The 20,244-nt window shown below is 40.2% G+C and overlaps 2 protein-coding genes across 4 annotated transcripts; one reads left to right on the forward strand and one right to left on the reverse strand.

The window, feature by feature from the left end:
* The first annotated feature begins 9,685 nt into the window (after positions 1 to 9,685).
* tnfsf10 (TNF superfamily member 10) lies at positions 9,686 to 13,929 on the forward strand. The gene is made up of 5 exons (XM_048175520.1): positions 9,686 to 10,002; positions 10,930 to 11,076; positions 11,298 to 11,343; positions 11,429 to 11,548; positions 12,079 to 13,929. The coding sequence occupies exons 1-5, from the start codon at positions 9,811 to 9,813 to the stop codon at positions 12,540 to 12,542; spliced, it is 969 nt and encodes a 322-aa protein (XP_048031477.1). The 5' UTR covers positions 9,686 to 9,810; the 3' UTR covers positions 12,543 to 13,929.
* Positions 13,930 to 14,732: 803 nt separating this feature from the next.
* Positions 14,733 to 19,857, reverse strand: msl2b (MSL complex subunit 2b). Of its 3 annotated transcripts, none has more exons than XM_048175518.1 (2): positions 19,716 to 19,857; positions 14,733 to 17,179 (listed from the first exon to the last, which is right to left on the reverse strand). In XM_048175518.1, exon 2 carries the CDS (start codon positions 17,097 to 17,099, stop codon positions 15,519 to 15,521), a length of 1,581 nt encoding a protein of 526 aa, XP_048031475.1. In that variant the 5' UTR covers positions 17,100 to 17,179; positions 19,716 to 19,857; the 3' UTR covers positions 14,733 to 15,518. The 3 variants fall into 3 exon arrangements, with proteins under 3 accessions (XP_048031475.1, XP_048031474.1, XP_048031476.1); XM_048175517.1 differs by lacking the exon at positions 19,716 to 19,857 and adding an exon at positions 18,154 to 19,466; XM_048175519.1 differs by lacking the exon at positions 19,716 to 19,857 and adding an exon at positions 17,296 to 17,582.
* Positions 19,858 to 20,244: the final 387 nt, after the last annotated feature.

Here is a 20,244-nt window from a genome sequence, read left to right on the forward strand (position 1 = left end):
GACTTTCACTCCACTGCTTAAAGTGCCCCTCTTATTCTTTTTCAGGTATTACCTTTAATGTAGTGTTATATAGCTGTTTGTGAAAGTAAAAGATCTGCAATGTTTCAAAGAACAAAGTGCACGATAAATGGTGTTATTGTCTCCCAAATTTCTGAACTGCCTGAAACGAGTTGTCAGTAATTCTAGTCTTTTTTTTTTTTTAAATCCAGTCTTATTTCCTGCACAAGCCTATGTAGGTTTGTAACAAATTTGCATAATGCCCGCCCTATGGTTTTCATTGGCTGCCCGTTAACATCGACTTTGACCCGTCCTCAAACACTGTAGTTGTAGCTGAGGCCTGGAAGAGTTTGGTTCGTGTTGTAGACATGTTGAGAAGACATTTTCTGTGCTGTGAAACAAATCGATACACATGCACTTCCAAAAGATGAGGACTTGCACTCTAATTGATACGGTAAAACCGACTCCATCGTTACTGTTTATATCATAGTTTATCAAGTGTTTATCAAGCCTCCAGAGCTGAAATTCAGAAATGATAATGGGCGTTTCGTGACACGAGCTGTAAACGGTAGACCAATCACAACAGACTGGGGCCATCTGACTAATCAGAGCGGAGTAGGCTCTAAAAAAAGGAGGGGTTTAGTTTAGCAAACCGTTTCAGACAGGCGTGTTCGACATCGGCTGCGGCTGGATGCAACCGATCGGCGAGAGTAGCCGCGTGCAGGCGGGGAGGAGCTGAAAACGGAGACATGAATTCAGACACTTTCTGGTTCCTGTAATGACACCAGGGCCGGGTCTAGGGGGGGGCTAGGGGGGCATTGCCCCCCAGAATTTCCTTGTGCCCCCCCAAAAATGAATAAGCCTACATAAACATTAAAAACGTCTTATCTATTGAATAAGGATCGGCCACTTTAATCACAGAAAAAAAAGTGAATATTATGCTTATAATGATATTTAATCTCACAAAAATGGACTTAAAATCCAAAAACATGCAAACTGGGAAGTAACGAACATTAATCAGAAAACACGTCGAAAACAAGTGTACACCTAATCTTCAAGCAAGTAGCCTAAAAAAAATATCACAATGAGGATCATATCTGCATCAGCCGAACATATTTTCTGCATGCTGAGATAGCTGTCAGCGAACATTTCCTCAGTAATTTCGTTAACAATGAATAGTTTGAACATTATATCCAGGGGCGGCACTAGGGGTGGGCTAAGGGGCTGGAACCCCAAATGTTTTTCCAAAAGCCCTGAATCTTTCAGGTTTGAGGTTTCTGTGCTGCGTGTTTTAAAGAGAAGTGTGCATCCGAAAATACAATGTAGACTGAGACTCTATATCACAACTAAAAAGATGTTTGAGCCCTCTTTCATGACCAGGTACAAGTCAATGCTGTTTCTTTGTTCCATTTGCACTCTGTACATGGGTTGAAGCTCTCAGTTTTGAGCTTCCAAAGTGCACCAGACTGATGCATTTAACCTTAAAATACACAAAAATTTCTTAGCGGGGGGGCATGCCCCCGGACCCCCCTAGATGATAATATATAATGTACATTTTATGAACTTTAACCAAGAATACTACAAAAAACGCTCCTTTCATGTCAGTAAATTAAAATGTCATTGGACAAATATAGATTTCGGTTAAGCCCCGAATGTTTACAATGTCTGGCTCCGCCCCTTATTATGTCCATAAATAATTCACATGGCCTACATAGCCAGTACAAATTAGGCTATAGCCTATAATTTGTTAGCCACAAGACGATTCTTGATGAATCAAAAAAACAAAAAGTTAGCTATGAATATTAGCCTAGAAAATGCTGCCCTACCAAAATTTGTGATTGCCCCCCCAGTCCAGCAAGCCTAGTACCGGGCCTGAATGACACTCACGTGGTGTTTGCATACTTTATCACAGCTGAAGTGAAATAAATGCCCACTTTTGTTCCGCAGAGACCTCATACTCAAAAACTTTCATATTTAACGGCTCTTGAGATGCTGCGTGGGCTGACTCATACGACTGCTCTCGAATCGCTCTCGCGGTACTTTGATGCCAGTACGTCACAGTCACATGGTGTCGGCACTGTCTCAAGTCGGACAAAACTTCTTACCAGCATACACTGCTTCAAGTCAGCCGCTGATCGGTCTTTGCAGCGCTGCTTCAAGTCGAACAAGCCTACTGTGAGAAAAGAGGTCATGCTACAATATATATAATGATAAAATTAAAGTGTTTTTTGACCTTGGATGCATGTAAATCTATTGTAAAGACCTCAACACAAAATTATCAACCTTAAAAATAGCATAACATGGGCACTTTAACTGTTTTGTAAGTTAATTAAAACCAAATTCATTGGTAAAATATGCCACATACACACTGAACAACAGCTTCCGCATTGATGATACAGAAATTTAAATTACAAATGGTTGTTTGTGAAAATATCTGAGCTCTATCCCAGAAGCCGTTTTCTGCCACAAGAAATAAAATCATGCTTTGGTAAATCATAATTATGACATTCAAGTCATATTTATGAGATAAAATATTGAAATTTTGCCATAAAAAGTAATAATTATGAAATTAAAATGAAATATTTCATAAATATGACTCAATTTTGACTTTTTATCTTGGTGTGTCATAATTTTGACTTTTTATCAAGTCAAAAGATTTAGTATGTATTAATTTAGACTGTTTATGTCTAGTGCTGTCAAATGGATTAATCGCAATTAATTGCATCTAACATAAAAGTTTGTAAACTTACGTATATAGTGTATACGCTATACATACACACACACACACACACACACACATATATATATATATATATATATATATATATATATATATATATATATATATATATATATATCACTTTTTATGTTTTTTATGTCATTTTTATGTCATTTACCAAAACTAAAGTGCTATTTCATTAGATTAACTGTAGTTTAACTCAAGGACATGAGTTCGCCCAGCATTAGCGCTCACAGTACATCGAGTGATCAAGCTTGTATAGGCGAGACATGTTGATGAAAACAGAGCCTGTTTCATATACTCTTCTGATGACATGTCGGATTACGTGTTTGCACGCAGAGTCAGAGTTTAGATCATCGATCACACCCCACCCAAGAATGACCATTTGGCTCTTAAAGCTTCTTAATAGAGAAACACTGCCAAGTCTAACAGCACAAAACACCCCTCTATGCCTTCACATTTTCATCTTCATAAATCAGCTAAGAAAATCTTCTCCTCCTTAGTGGTTTGTGGCAGACTTTCTCAGCGATCTCTGACCTGAAGTGCATTTCAACTTGAAAACTTCAATAAGAGGCCATTTTCCCAACACCATTTTCAACTAAAAACGTAAAACTTTTTATGCGTTTTGGCCGTTCATTTACACGACAACAACGTTTTGGGGGCCTGAAAATGCAAACTTTTGAAAATGATACCGCTGTTGTCTCTATGTAAACTACAAAAACATGAATTTCTGAAAACTGACGTCATGCACATGCATATTACATGTTTATTCTACAGGCACGTAGTGTTTCTTTACAAAGTGACATCGCCAACTACTGGCCTGGCAGCATAATACAGCGTTTGTAGTCATTTTCGCGGATCCGTGTGAACGGGGATCATTTTGACAATGCTGTTGTCTTTATGTGATAAATGCAAAGGAAAAACGTTTCTGTTTTTAGTACATCGTTGTCATGTAAACGTACCCTTAGAATAGCATACATTAATTTAAGCTCTGATGGCTATGGATGGAGGGAGGGCAGGCCGCCCCTCAGGACAATCCTCCCACATGGCGATGTGGCAATCAACATCAAGCTCTGGCTTTTTCACCCCAGAGGGAAAACTGGGAATCTCCCTGTCTCCCTTCCCACTTACTCAGCAGTGATGTCACAGAGAAGCACAATACGCCCTTGTATCTCGGCCTATAAGTCTCTTGGCACTTTGATTGCATGGCTTAGGCATGTCAGAATATCATTTTAGCCCCCCCACCCCACCCCCATGACTTTATAGCTCCCACAAACTATTTTACTCTTTCACCCCTTCTTAATTTCCTCCTGCTCTGTTTTCCATTTTTTGAGCATTTGACACTAACAGAATTTTTTTCAGACGATAAAGTGGGGCCCCCCAAAATTGGGGGCCTTTTCTCTAGCCAAATTCCTGATTCCCCAAGTGCAATGGAGCATTGAATCAAGGCCTCATAACTCTCTCCGTGAACCCCCCCCCCCAACCCCCCCCCCCTCCCCATGTTCTTCTCAACGGATATGATCACACATTCATCAGTGGTCTGTCAAGTCTTTACAGCCCCTGCGGCTTCGTTTAAAAATCCCTGAGGATGGAAAACTAACACTAAGGTCCTATCGTTAGTTCTCACTTTAGTTTGCTATCAGTTTGAAAAAGCACATAGTAACACAATGATATCACAGTTCAGCTCTATATAACTGCAATGAACCTAAGGCTGATATGAAACAGTCCTGAGGTTTTTGTTATGCAGAATTACATTCAAAAGTTTAAGCAGTGCTTTAGAATGCAAATTCATTGCCATTGTGTCCCTGTTTCCACCTGGGAAACAGGGTTTTGTTTGATCAGATCACTAATGGATGATGGAGACACATACCCGTTTCCACCTGGTATTTTAATCCGTCTCTTTTGTCCACTTTCAACCACTTCTGTAATGATTTCTTCAAGGGTGGGCAGGTAAATGTATGTTTTTTTTCAGATCTTTTGATCTAATCGACAAAATAAGCTGGCGCAATTTACATATGAGCACGCCAATAAAGACGAAAAAACATACAGAGAGCAGCAGCTTTCGTTTCTGCTCTGACAGCCACAAGACAGCCGAACACAGTGAGAAGGAATGGTGGAGAGAACATTGTGATTGGTACATTTTTCGTCTTCAAACCAAACTTGTCTGTCTTCAACAGAAAATGTTCCCGTCTGGCTAGCGTGTTTTCCAAAATATTTACACATTAAGTGCAGTAGGCGACATGAGCGTTTCCACTATGAAAGCATTCCGGTCGAATGTATTCGGCCCTGTTTCCATCTATTAAGATTCATTTTGGTCGATCGGATCACAAGTGAACAACGCTAAATACAGGTGCAAACGGCGTATAAAACGCTTTGAGCTTGTCAACTTTCGACCACTTCCAGAGGTACTCAAAAACGCATTTGACTGGATTGCTTTTATAGTGGAAACGCTCATGTGGTTGAATGTGTTCGAACAGCCACAAAAGACCGCCTACCTAACGCGTAAACATTATGGGAAGCACATTAGCCAGACGTAATTTAAACTTTGTCAGCTGAAGACTCAAGTTTGGTTTGAAGTCGAAAAATGTACCAAGCACAATGTTCTCTCACCATTCCTGATTTCTTAACAGCATTTGGCGTGGTATTGCGGCTATCAGAGCAGAAACAAAAGCTAATGCTTTCTGTGTGTTTTTCCGTCATCTCCAGGTGTGTTCATTTGTAAACTGTGTGAGCTTATTTTGATCGAAATTTATTAGATCGAAAGATCTGAACAAAAAAAACATACATTTACCCGCCCATATAACCTCTTCTCGAAGAAATCAGGACAGAAGTGCTTGAAGTGGTCAAAAGAGATGGATTAAAACACCAGACGGGTATGTGTCTCCCTCATCCACTTGTGATCCGATCGACCAAAACGCATCTTAATACCAGGGAAAAAGGGCCAGGGAAACAGGGAATTAATACCTTAATACCAGGGAAACAGGGCCTTCGACTACCTCTGGAAGTGGTCTAAAGTGGACAAGCACAAAACGTTTTGCACCCCGTGCGTCGTCCACTTGTAATCCAATCGACCAAAACGCATCTTAATACCAGGTGGAAACAGGGCCTATGTTAGGGTGTTGTGTGGATTGTTGTTCTGGTTTGTTGCTAGACCATGTATTTGCTAATGCATTTCTAGTTTGTTGCTTACTGGCCCAAGTTAAAAGATCCCACCCCAAGTCTTATTAATATTTGCTCCCTAGATATAGTCTGAGATTTTTTCTCCCGCCGAAAACTGTAAGTGCGATAGCTTACCGTGAGGGAGAGAGAGCGTTCCTGTGTGTTCAGGGGTTGCTTAAACATTCAGCTCCAAGAAAAAGGGAGTCAGTGGGGGAGGATTTTCTCTCCGGTGCAGGACATCGGTCAATCATGGCGCCAGACTACAGTCATGTTTCATGGGGAGAAGAATCTCCCTCCGCTACCTCCCACACCAACACCACCCACAGACTCATACACACACACACACACACACACAGTCATAAAAGACATCCTCAGATCATTCTGCTTATGTATAAATGTGGCAGGGTCAACATAAGGGATGAGTTTGTCACTCTTTGGCTGCAGTTTTTCCTGGCGTCAGCTAAAACAAACCCAGCCAAATCTATACTTTGCATTCGCTTCTGCTGGAAAATCCCAAGTTTCCGGCCCGTCCACTGGTCGCCTGCCGCTGTGTTTCTTTTTTCTCCTTCTTTGTGTTCCTCCTCCTCCCTTCCACCATGTCTGTGCCAGATATGCTCAGATCCACAGTGCCGCTTGTTGCATTGTTTAGGTTGCCTGCGATTCAGAGCAGGACATGTCAACACCGTGGCCTTCAGAGACCGCAGTCGAAACGCAGCTGGCTGACAGAGATAGAGCGAAAGAAACAGCGAAAGAGAATGGGTGTGGAAACAAAAGAAATATTTGAATTAAGAACAAGGTTCATACCAATTGTTCTACATGCAAGGACATTTTGTTTAGCTGTATAATCTCTAGCTTTGACTGTGGAGTTGCGAATCGGTCTGAACAATCACCACAACAAGTATTGTCATTCAGACTGTTTCTTCACAATAGCACTGCTGATCCTTTATAAAGAAGCACACCCTCCATTTTCTGCTGAGCTTTACTTTTTAGGAGGAAGTCACAGTCATTGTCCCAGGAGATCACTGAAGTCTGTTTGGTCACCTCTGTTCATCTGCTGTTGATTATAGAAGCTGATCTAATCTCAGCGTGACACATCTGGCACAAACAAGTCCATGAAAAAAGCAATATTGGGTAACTTTGCTGACGTTTGTGGAGCGGGATGGAGCTTCAGAAGGCTCTGCTCTGCTGTGAACTCGCATAGGGAGTCGTTTTAAAAGCATCTATAAATGGTAATGTGAGAGAACATGAAGCACCTCCAGGTTAACGAGTAAATACACTTCGCTGGAAACAGTAGCGCTTTTTAAAGAGTGTTATTCATATTTATTATGTGTTTAAACTTAATGATCGTACTTGTGGATGGCACAAAAGCAGCATTGTTTTTAATTAAACATTTTGAGTTTGGAAAATTTGTTTATTGGCTTGGGATTGGAGCATAAACACACTGTGTTACGGAGCACCTGGAATGTCATAAGCAAATAACTTTGTCATGTGAAAACTATATATAGTGTATATACGAGTTAGACATGGTTGGGCAAGAAGAAGAAAACATAGCTTTTCCTTTTTAGACACTGAAATTTAGAATTGACTTTGTTTTAAAGGGGCCCACCAAAACCTGTCAGCTGAAGTTGATGGGAGTAACAGAATAGCTCTTTAAATCAGATGGCAAGAAATGGACGGCCCTTGAGAAGCACAATACATGAAATACCCCCTAGACTTTCTAAATGGGACCAGATTGCAACCACATGTTAGAAATCAAATACAGTCAGAATTGGTCATGTTTTCTCAAACAAGAACAGCGCATTGTTACATTAGAACAATACATGAATTTTCATGAAAACAAACATGTTTTTAAATGATAATACATCAGTTTATTAATACAAAACAACTAATTCATTTAAACCCTGTGCTTTGGTTTCTAGCTGGTCTTTAGCTGATGCAAGTTGGACATTAGTTCAAGTTCTAGTCCAAGATGTTCTTCCAATTTAGACAAACTAATAGCCAACTTGGACCAGCCAATGATGATCAACTTAGGCCAGTTATAAACCAGCTACTCAAACTAAGCAAAATATGCTGTTTGGTGCAGATGTTGTTATTTATATGGCCAAAAAGATGAAATTCTGATAGCTTTAAATTCAATGAGATTTTGGTAACAACATAGCACTACTTACATAAAATGCACATAATTATCAGTTGTAACTCGGTCTCTCCAAATAATATGTCTTAAGCCCGGAACACACCAAGCCGACGCCGACGAACTAGTGGCGACGAGAGCAGACTGCAGGGTTGGCTCACGTTGGCAGTGTCTGGGTCCAAAGTTGCCCTGACACACCAAACCAACACTCGACAGCCGACAGCCAAGTAGCATGTCCGTTCTGCGCCTGCGTAAGAAGAAATGCCTTTCTGTACTAGTAGGTGGCAGTATCTGAACAGCCAATCAGAATGACTCAACACCGATTCAACATGTCAAATCAGCCGAAAAAAAGCCATCGAGGACCAACTTCAGCCAACGGTGCGGAACACACTGAGAAAACTTATTAGTCGGACGACGAACAAAAACTGGCCGACGGCTGAACATCGGCTTGGTGTGTTCCGGGCTTTAGTATGATGATATTTAAATGCGTACGATCAAAGCTCTGTCGTTTTAATTTTGGTGGAAAAAATATATAACGCAAAGCAATACAATGTTGATTGCAGTGTTGCCAAGTCATTGCAGAATTGGGATTTTTTTACACTTTTACCAGGGGTTGTTTTTTTAGTCCAAGGGTTGAAACGACCCCCCGATTAGGCTAGTTTTGGCCGTGATTGGCTGTGAAGCCAATTGCTTTCAGTTGAAAGTAGCTAAAACTGGTTGCTAAATGTCGCTAGACAACGTCATACTGGCGAGTTCACTGATCGATATTAATATAAATATAGATCAGTGGGTGAGTCACGGAATCTAGATAAGGTTTGTCCAAGAAGTTGCTAGATTTGTCGCTAGGCTTTTGAAAAAAGTCTCAAAAGGGGCGGGGAAGTCATTAAATCTAGTGACAAAATCGCTAAATTGGCAGCACTGGTGACTGGGCAGGTTTTGAATAGCACTGGGGCTGGTTTTGTTACTCAAACCTGGCAAACCTGGTTGATTGAGAGATGTACAAACAAACGTTCCTCAAAAGCCTGTTGTATCATTTTTTGATAATTTTTCTTTCTAAAAAAAGAAAAAAGATAGATAATCAAGTAAACACAAGTTGCTTCATACCAGTAAATGTTCATCTTGAAATATTACTACCATAGGTTATTCTTACACTTACTTTATAAAAATTTAACAGCAAAAGGAATAAGACGTGTACCACAACATGAAGGTGGAGTTTCACTAAAAGGACAAAAAAGTATTATGTATGAAAAAAAAGAAGTATAGAGCAAAAGGCATGTAGAGGACCGTGTACAACCGCAAAATTTTGAGCTTGTTGATAATTTAGAGGCCTGATAAATTCATGTATCATATTTGATTTAGAGACAAAATCACTATTTACTCGCCCTGATGTTTCAGACCTGTATATCTTTCCTTTATTCCAGTGAAATCCAAACAGAGATCTTTACCATACAAGTGAATAGTGATTAAGGCTGTCATCCTGACAAACATCTTCATTTTTGTTCCATGGAAGAAACCCCTAGGGTTTAAATGATGACAGAATTTAATTTTTGAGTGAACTGTTCCTTTAAACTGAATTTTCCAGCAGGGCAAACACGATTTTATGATCAAATTTGACAGGTTTTATGTTATGTTATATAGCTACGTCTCAGACGTAATTATTTCATAAAAACTGATTGCACTGATCAGAAAAGCAGAAACGAAAGAGGTTCTTACATGCATTATCTTTACAGGAAAGCAAATCTTGCACTTTGTTTCCTTGATAGTCAAGCGCTGCCCCGCCTCCATGCTTTTTCATATGAAGAGAGAAGGAATTCTGCCCCAGCTTTTGTCTCGAGCTGCAGTAACACACGCAGTGGTCAGCATGACAAGCTCACACACCATGCAGTATATCGGACTTTTGTTGCTGGCTGCAATTCTCCTGCAGACAATAGCAGTGGCTGTAACATTCATATACTTCAGCAACGTCTTATCGACGGTAAGGGCCGTGTACCTTATGCGTTTTCCTGCACGCTACCTCAGAACTTGTGCAAAGTTTGTCTGGACGCCTTGTTGTGCATGTTGCGACATTGAAATGCAGTAAATGGAAGACTTTGGAGCGAATTAGTGCGTTTCTCGTTTCGTTCGCTGAGTTTCTGATTGCATTTTGTTTAGTGGACAGCTGCCAACAGGTCGCTCAGTGGAGCCTGAAGTACAAGTTAAGCAACAGCAGACGACAATCAATGGCAATGTAAAGTTACTAAAAAAGTCTCTTTTAGGAGAAAAAGCTTGCATTTTATGTATGCAAAATATATCTTTTTATCATTGTTATTGTATAATAAATACAAAATAAGCACAGAATGTCTTAATTTGTGCACTATGAATAGAAAAGATTTCACGAAATGGTTATTTATAGAATGGATAGGCTTCATTTCGCATTTTATGTATGCAAAACATTATAAGATTAACCGTGTCTTAACATTCTGTGTATACGATAATACGATTTCAAGCAATATTCAATATATAGGCTAGCTAGTATTGTATAATAGTTATTTTATTGTATGCTAGCAAAAACGATACGATTAGTATTTATACAAAATGTCTTATACAATATAATACTATTTTTTTTTTTTTTTTTGCAATTTATGGATGCAAAAATGATCAATCAAGTGAAATAAGCAGATATAATTTTGCACTGTAAAAAATATATATTTTATAAAATTGATATTTTGCCTGATTCTAATAAAAATAAGTACATATAATGTCATTATGTTTGCGTTTTATGTATGCAAAACAATAATTCATATGTCATGCATATGTAAAATGCTTAATTGTGACATAAGCAGTTTTTGTACTTGGTCACCTCGCAGAATATGTAGTTATAATTTTTAAAATCATAAATATTAAAAACATTTTTTATTCACAGATGAAAGAAACCTTCTCCAAGAGCAGCGTGTCGTGTCTGATGCGCGCCAACCTCAGGACGATAAAGGGTCAGGAACTGAACGCGGCGGAGGGAAAAGACGACCCCTGCTGGCAGGTCACGCAACAGCTCCACTTTCTGATTGAAAAGGTATCCGCTTCAGAGGAGGCCCGTGAAGTCATAAAGCTGGCCAGACAATGAGTCCATTTATGACTTGTATCGTTTTTCGTTTTTTAATTACTACAGGAATTTACTCAATTTTTGCAAGAGGAAACCCAATTTTTAGAAATAATACTGAAGAATTGGTCTATTGACAACTCTCATTGTGAACCCAGAGATTTATCTGTTTATTTTTCTTCCTTTTTTAACAGTCAATGTCCAGTCGTTATCAGAAAGAAATCTCATCTGCCGTTAAAGGTATTTCAGAGCACATTCAGATTAAGTTTATACTGTATGAAGGAGGCGTAAGCCACGAGTGAATTAACCTTCTGGATTTTTGCAGACGAAGTCTCGCGTGTTCTTCCCTCATTGGTGATCCAAGATCAAGACGATTCTCCTCGGCCTAAGATCGCAGCGCATGTGACTGGAAGCTATATACCAGAGGCAGAAAAAGATGGAGGAGGTATGTCTTGTTCCAGCAAATACTTGATTTCCGTTTGTTGATAGCTGCAAGTATGACACTTTTCAGTTTCTGTATTTGTACTGAATTATTGCAACAACAACAGCAGCAACTCATTAAAGGTAGTTTATCTCAAGGCCATAGTCCACATACACCTTTAAAGTGCATTGAGATATGCAGGCTGACTGGATAACATCCAAATCAGATAGAAAACCACTTTGCTATGCAAAAAAATTGCACGAACAATGTTGCATCCCTGGAAATAAACATTGTTTTCTTGTTCGCTTCCCGAAAAGGAAGCTCATAAAACCTTTAATGTAGGTCAGAGTACATGCCTTCCTCCTTTTAAAAAAACCAAACACACTGTTTCATCATATCTCTGTGGCCATTTGCCTGAAACAAAAAGCTGGTTTATAACTTGAGCCGAGTCTTTGAAACAAGCACCCCGTTCCATTCGCCTGCCAAATGCTGAAACAATGCAGCTTTTCTGTCAAACCCGACCCATAATCCTTCTCTTTGGCTTGACAATGCAGGTCTACCGAACAGGAAGGTCTACGGCCAGAAAATCCAGTCGTGGGAGTCCGAAAAAGGTCTGGCTTTCCTCCAGAACGTGGAGTTAAGTGACGGAGAATTGGTGGTGCCTCAGGCCGGCCTCTATTATATCTACTCCCAAACTTACTTCAGACACTCGCTCATCGAGGAGGACGAAAGTGACCGCGGGGAAGAGGACGGCACATCGGGCCAATCGGTCCGGGGGAAACCGATGTTGCAGTACGTTTATAAAAAAGTAAGCTCGTATCCAGTGCCCATCCTGCTAATGAAAAACGCCCGGACGACGTGCTGGTCACGTGACACCCAATACGGCCTGTACTCCATCTACCAAGCGGGGCTTTTTCAGCTCGGAGGAGGGGACAGGGTGTTTGTGACGGTCAGCAACGTGAGCACCATCGACATGGACGAGAAGTCGAGCTTCTTCGGAGCGTTTTTGGTCAGCTAGTGATGCGCAGCCAGAAAAATCGCACCTCACGGTTTGTTTTGAACTCCAAGATGAGCGACAAGACTCGGCTTGCTCAGTATTTCTACCTGAGGTTTTTTTTGAACAGATGCCAAGTGCCTTAAAACATTTGGACGCTCTTGTCGAGATGCTCCGTCTCTTGCCAAAACAGTTAACGTTGATTGATGAGAGCTCGGAAAGGTGCAAACATTTGGCGCTTTTTTACATTCGGCCAGCGGATCTGATTGTAAATCAGTTTCTTGGTGAAATGTGTTGGAGCTCAATCCCAACACGTCTGCCTGGAGGGGCGACGAAAAGCGAGGGGCTTGCCAGGTCGTTTTGGAAGCGAGTTGTTTGGACATGGTGCGTCTGTCCGGGCAGGAAAAAGAAGGTGTGACTTTAAGCAAGACTCTTGCGCCTGCGGAAGAGCTGCGGGCTTTTACTGTGCGCTTCTGTCCTCTTTGGACCTGTGATTGCATTGGCTTTTTCAAAGACAAACTACATATTTGGGATGTAGAAATGCAGTCGGAGAGATGTACAGAATCTTCATGCCTTGATTGTATTATTGACATATTGTGATTGTCAGTTTCAGCACTCTTGTTTGTATGTGCGAGTGAAGGAGAGAGCGATTTTTTTTTTTACATTTTTTTTTTTTTTATTACATAATTCATTCCTAAAGCATTAATTTTGCAATTCGCTAAATGTGAAAATCACTGTGATGGTAAATTGTCTTGTACATAATGTCTTTTGTATATACATTTATTTACCAGCGCTGAACACATACTGAGGAATGTACAGACACCTGAGATGACACTCAAGTCTTTTCACCCTTCTACATTTTAGTGTTTTTTTGTAGTGTTTCAGTTTTATTCTTTTTGTAACATTTAATCTGAAACAGTAACTATGTACGTTACAGTACACCATGTTCTCCCCTTCTGGATATTTTTTCTTATCTGGGCCATAATTTTCATATTAAATATGTACACTATACATAATTTTGGTAAAACAATCATTGGATGATTCATTATATTATATATGATTCATTTTAAGACCATGTAACTGTATTGCATTCAATTTTGTTGTAACAGTTTAATATACATTTTTTTATATTATTTAATAATTTATGTATATGTGTGTGTGTATATATATATATATAATATATACACACATATATCACACACATTACAAAAAAATTGGTGTAATACAGTACATAGTCATTATGTATTATTATGATTATATCTGAAATATTTGCCACTGTCCACTGGAGCTACCAAGTTTTTTGTATCAAGGCTATTTTTTATTGCCATTTTTTATTTAGCAAACCCCTTTTACCCAATCATGTTTCTCGTTATTATGGCAACATGAATAAAATGTTTTATAAAAAATTTGATCAGATTTACTACACCCATTTCCCATGAACAAAGAAGCCATGAATATGCAAATTATTGAGGTACACACAGCATTTTATAACAATAGCAATTCATTTTCTCTGTATTCTGCCCACTTGTGGTAAATGTTCGTAAATACAATTACTGGGCAGAGATCCAGTGCATTACTGCACCCCAAGGTTTGTTTGATTACACTATTATAGATGTTTTGGTTAACCATATAGTGTTCTTTGGAACAAGTGATTTAGAGTTATATTTTTAATCTCTGATGTTTCAGGTGCAATATAGATGGTTCAAAGGTACTGTAGACAAAGATGCTACACTAATACAAACAATACGGATTTTACCATGGCTGAATGAACCTGAGCAATACTTTTCCTGAGCTGGAATATGAATAAAACTATGCTTACTAATTATGTCAAAGTGTTTTTTGCACTAGAAAAGAAAAGATGCTGTGGATCTGCCTCCAAAATATACCCACCTTCATGTTACTTCTGGTTGACTCGGCCAGGAAAAACAACATTGCACATGTACAGTTCATTCATGGACAGTTGTATAAGATACGCACTCACATATGGACAACATATGCAAAGTCTTGTTGCGATTGTAATACACTGTTGTAATTGTTTGCAGCACCTTGTGTTTAGCATCATGTCTGTGCAGCTGTGTTGAGCTTATTCTGTTCACATTCAAGTTTAGATGTATATAGTCACACTAAGTAATACATTTATCATTCAAACCACCTTTCTAAACAAAAACTAGTAGTATGATAAAATGACTTTTGAAATGAAAAACAAGAGTCGTGTTAGGATTTTTCTTTTTTTGTGGAAATATGTTACATTTATATTACAGGTATTTAAATGCCCCAAGGGAAAAAATAACAGTTTGAGACAGCAAAAAACTAGCACAATCAGGACAACAACATAATTTAGACAGAAAAACCGTACATACTGCATCTGTGTGACTTGCATCTGTAGAAATGGTATCCAGCTGATGCCCTGGGTGGACCGTAATCTATGTTAAGTGATACCCAATAAATACTGCAAATGTTGTTAATGTAACTTACAAAATATATCATAAAATGTACTTTTTAAATTGTATTCCGTAAGTCTGTGTACAAAAACTGTTTATAAATACAACCAGTCTCTACTGATGCTGTAGGGTACCATTCATTTAACAGGTCTCATCCCCTAACCTACAAACTGAAAATCTTCCACATATGCACATAACGTGACCCACAACAATGAGGTCAGGTATATCTTGCCAAAGATCATGCCTTATAGATCACTTGTACTAAAATGTAAAAAAAAAAATGGAAAGAAAAACCTTTACCAAAAGTAACTCTCGACTTCCATTATCCCGTCTCACCGCTCCTAAAGGTGTGCAAGGAAACCAAAAAGAATAGTACAAATGATTTAAAGGCACAAGCTTCAGCAATAACTAGTTTAATTGATAATGTGAACTGGAACAGAATCACAGTAGCTGCCTTTTCGCTGACTCTGCTGGCATCAGCCCCTCGGTACAGTGCCGCCACACTGAAAGCAAGCCGGTTTGGAATACAGGGCGATGTTAAAGGAGAATCATCTGGTACTCAGTCAAACCTCATGTCCAACGGTTCATCGAATCCTTTGTCTTCGTGTGGCCCCGTAGCCAAGAAGGACGCCACAGGTGAGCCAGCTGCCGTGGACACATTAAGCATCCCGCCAGTGCTGCTACCAGTGGCGTTCCGCACTGCGATGCTGGTGACGTTGATACCCAGAGTTAGTCTTGTCTGCTCGAGTGCCTTCTCTGGCACTGCGAAGGCCTCCAGCTTCTTTTCGCCATTGGCCATGTAGGAGTTCTGGCAGCCCCTGCATATGCAGTCCAGACAGGCTTTGCGGTTGGAGTAACAGGGGCATCGCTGTCCACGGCATGTAAGAACACTTGGGTTTTGAGTTGCTCTGCCGCACTTGCAGCCCTTTTTCTCTTGCGCTTTTTTGTACACCACTTTTGTGGGGCTACCGGGAATGAGGGTGTTTGTCAGAATCCGTTCTTTCGTCTTCTCTTTAGACTTCGGAGTGCCCTGTTTGGACTTAGTGTATGCCTTTTTGGGTCCATGGTGGTCAAGGGTCTTTTTGACAGTTTTAGTAGGCACCAGTAATGTCTTGCCCACCTTAGAAAGGCCGCCACCGTTGGGCACCGCCGCCATGTGGGGGACAGTCAGAGCAGGAGATTTCGGTTCGCACTTGACCGGAACAGGGGCGGAGGCGCTCAACGTGGGGCCGCGGATGAAGGTGGAAATGGGTAGGGGTTGAATCTTCTCGCTGTCGCTTTCCGACCGCGAGCGCTTCCGGTTGGTCCGTGGCATTCTCGGTGTCACGGCGGAACAGGATATTCCCAAATGTTGCAGATTCTTTTGGGATGTTGGGTGTTGGGGTATGAGAACTTCCTGTGAGTCATGTGGGAGCGAGGAGAGTTGTCGGGCAGAGTCAATCGAGGCAAAAGGTCCGTTTAAGTTCCCCGAAGGTTCAAGAGGTGACTGCAAGATGGCAGGACACTCATCCTGGGTGACGTGGTCTGGTTCTAGAGTCCTGAGCACTTCTTCTACACTCAAGAGGAGAGTCCCGCCATCGTGTTTAATATCCTCGCCAAAGCCACAAATGTCCATGGTGCTGGTACAAAGCTCCTCTCCAGCAGCTGCCACTGCCTCGCACACCGGGATCTCATTTGTGAAACTCTCTTGTTTCACTTCGTCACTCCCACTCTCCACCGAGTCTGGAACACTGGCCTCTAGTGAAGGTAAACTGGCGGTCAATTCCTCCACGTTGGTCAAGCCATTGCAGTCCTGGAGACCATTCAACCCTAGAGGACTAAGGCCTTGCTCTTTGATCTCTGTCGAAGGGGATTGGCCCTCGTCAGGGAGCGTTTCTGAGGTTGAGGGTGTAGGGGACTGGTTTGTCAAGCTCAGGGAGAGTGACTCTTCCCCCTGCCTGTTGTCCAATGAAAGGCCCTCATTCAACAGAGCCAGGATGTCTGGGGACCCTCCCACAGTACTTGAAATGTGCTGGGCCAGAGGAGAATCTGCGATATACTCGCAGAGCTTTCTGTAGCAGTCCACCAAGATGCACAGCTGCTTATTCTCTTCAAACTGCTCATAGTCTTTACACCAGCTGCACGACGGTTTCATCATCATCTTTTTGCCTTTACATGATTTACAGACATAGTGCTGGCATGAGGAATTGGTAGGAGCGATTGGATCTTGTAGCAAATTGCCTAAATAAAAAAAGAAAAAAATGTTTAGACCATGAAACAACATAACAGGTATTTTGATAACATCAATATGCAAACTACTCAAATCAAAGCCTAAATAGGCTGCTTGGATGTTGTACCTTTACAATGATCACTCTGATCTGTAATTAGTTTTGTAGATCATGAGCAACATAATACAAGCACTATATTGTATCTCATAGGATATGGTACTGTAACGTTCAAGAAAAGCCCCACATATGTCCTGATGTTTAAGGGTCATGTGATGTTGCATGATGTGGTTCATATTACATGCTCAGCAGATGGTTAACAGGGATCTCAAAGGCAAATACAAATGCATAGTTCTTATAACACAAGCACATCATGTAAACATGCATTGCTTAATACAAATAGTAATCAATTAATTTTGCAATTAATAAATATGCATGGATTAATAGAAATATATATTTATATATATATATATATATATATATATATATATATATATATATATATATATATATATATATATAGCTATATTAATTCCAAATAAAGCATTACTGCAAACAGGGTTCCCACACTTTTTGACCAATTAATTTTTGACTACAATCAATTATATATATATATATATATATATATATATATATATATATATATATATATATATATATATGCACTGTATATTTATAATATTTAAACCCTGAGAAGCAGGAATCTAAGATGTTGGAAAATCTGAACTGTCTCAAGCAGCCAGTTTTATCTGACTGTGCAGGCAAGGCATTACTATTCAGCCCCCATGTATCTATAAACACACAGTCTGTATGCACTGCTGTGTGTCTAAATGCCCAGGCTCCAGTTGTCATTGTAGGTCAGGAATTTGTGGACTCAATGGGGGTGTGTCATGGTCGGTGGGGCTTCGAGAACAGCTATAAGCATGCAGCGATAAAGCACAAGTGATCATGCAAGCATGCAGTGATGAAGCAGAATAAACGGGCTCTCACCACACACAAGGCAGGCGAGAGACTGTCTGAAAAAAGGCAAGAGCTTATAGATTTCCGCCAAAGCCTGGGGGTCCCGGGGATCGCACTGCAGCACCGACCGACAAGCTGACACGTAGAGAGTGGTCGCATTCACCGGGTTCATCTCAGCAGTGTCGTGCTAGACAGATCCAGTTCGGGGAGGAAAAAAAAAAGAAAAGGAGCGACAGTACAAGACTTCAGTCCCGCCAGCAGCCCACGTATCATCAATGTCGATGAACCTGCGCGTGCAATTCCGTCGCGTGTGAAATGCAAGGGAGATTTCAGCAGATATGCTTGTCTTTACATCGCATGCATTAAAACCACTCCATCTTAACGTTTGCCCCTCTTCCACGGCACGAAATACGGCCAAATCATCATCGTCATCGGATAAAAGCCCATCCACGTTGATCCGATTGAAAACACATTCAGCGATGCATTTGCACAATTTTTTGCATTATTTTTTTTATTATTCAACAACACCACACTGGTGGCGCTCTTCACCCTACCGGGCCTCCAATTACCACCAAATTCAAACAGAGCACAGATTGCCTCCTTGTCTTATCCTGGATGAATGCAGTCCTTGCTTGCAGTGTTATTCCATATGTTTATTTATTATTCTTGTCGTGCACATACGTGATGAGCCTCAGATCAACACACAAGCACCGTCACTCTTGTTATTGTCCGCCGCTCTTCATGGCGCTGCCGCTGCAAAAACAGAAAACAGGCCGCTTTTTGTGCACCCAGCCTTCCAGTGCGTTAGGGTGCCAGATATTCACCGTGCTTGCTTGCGAAGTAATTTCAGGTCGGGTGTAACAAAGCGCCGTGAGTTAAGTGCCCGTTTGATGTCAGTGTGAGCTGCGCCTCAGGAACAAAAACAGGCCGCTTCGCTTCTTTTTAGGATTTATCCTGCCGTTTTCCTTTCGTTTGAGTGCGTCGTAAGTGTTAAGCGTGATAAATATGCGAGTTTAATATCCACACCATATGCACAAATCATTCTTTGGAGAAAAACGTATAGATATATATTCAGTAGCGATATTGAAATGTATGTGTATTTGAAAAGGCTTCTCCCCTCCCTTCCTCTCCGCATTAGAACAAGGAGGGGGCGCTGCTGTCCACATCTCGCGAGAACAAAGTAAGAACGGTTATGGGAGAGGGACGCTTCCGTGATAATCTCGCGATACTTTTCCCGGCTTGTGAGGCTGTAGTGTTTAACTCGCGAGAAGAGAACCCAAACTAGTGTGGGCGACTGGTTCCCTTGGTTACATAAACGTTATGATGTGGGGCGTGGCCCCTCAAGAGTAAAGATGTCCGATGGTTAACAGAGGCAGAAGAAACACAACAATAAACATAAATAATTAGTAATTCAGACACATAGCAGTCAAATTATATATATATATATATATATATATATATATATATATATATATATATATATATATATATATATATACATATATATATATATGACTTAATAAATGTTAAAACAGAAACATGTTCTTTACTAAAACAGTAACATTTATCTGTCTATCCATATACATACATACCTTGGTTTCTTGTCTTTCTATAACTGTCCGATTCTCAGAAAACGCACATTTGTCATTTCAACAGCGCCATCTAATGCGTGAAGCAATTTAATACTAATCTGTGAATTTCTCCTTTCCTTCACAGTATATTAGGATCTCTCTTGCGTCAAACGGTTATTACACATGTATTACAATAGCAGTAGACTATTTTAACTAAACTTTAAAATATATTTATATAAATATATTTTTATATAAATGTTAATTATTCTAAACAATAATAATAATAATAATATACCACAATACTATTAACTTTTGGCGCTCTAGCGGTTAATAAACAAAACTGCATGTTTTGCGGAAGAACATTGTAGCCGGAACTACTTCTCTGTTTATGTCTATGACGAGTCACAAAGGTACTGTAATACTCCGCAGCGGTTGGATTCCCGCTCGGTCTAAAATAGTATAGTATATATATATTTATTATTATAGGCGTACCGCAGTGATTTATTATGATAAAGCAGAAACTCGGTTTTAAATTACATTTTTAAATTAA

This window comes from Megalobrama amblycephala, linkage group LG22, assembly GCF_018812025.1.
Source record: "Megalobrama amblycephala isolate DHTTF-2021 linkage group LG22, ASM1881202v1, whole genome shotgun sequence".
Lineage (NCBI taxonomy): Eukaryota > Metazoa > Chordata > Actinopteri > Cypriniformes > Xenocyprididae > Megalobrama > Megalobrama amblycephala.

What these genes read in the sequence shown, in the direction of transcription:
- tnfsf10 (XM_048175520.1), top strand. Translation starts at nt 9,811, where the DNA reads ATGCTTTTTCATATGAAGAGAGAAGGAATTCTGCCCCAGCTTTTGTCT. An exon ending in TCAGCAACGTCTTATCGACG is followed by an intron (nt 10,003 to 10,929) that starts GTAAGGGCCGTG and finishes TTTTATTCACAG; the next exon opens with ATGAAAGAAACCTTCTCCAA. An exon ending in GGCAGAAAAAGATGGAGGAG is followed by an intron (nt 11,549 to 12,078) that starts GTATGTCTTGTT and finishes TTGACAATGCAG; the next exon opens with GTCTACCGAACAGGAAGGTC.
- msl2b (XM_048175517.1), bottom strand. Translation starts at nt 18,295, where the DNA reads ATGAACCCGGTGAATGCGACCACTCTCTACGTGTCAGCTTGTCGGTCG. An exon ending in TCTCGCCTGCCTTGTGTGTG is followed by an intron (nt 17,180 to 18,153) that starts GTGAGAGCCCGT and finishes TTTTTTATTTAG; the next exon opens with GCAATTTGCTACAAGATCCA.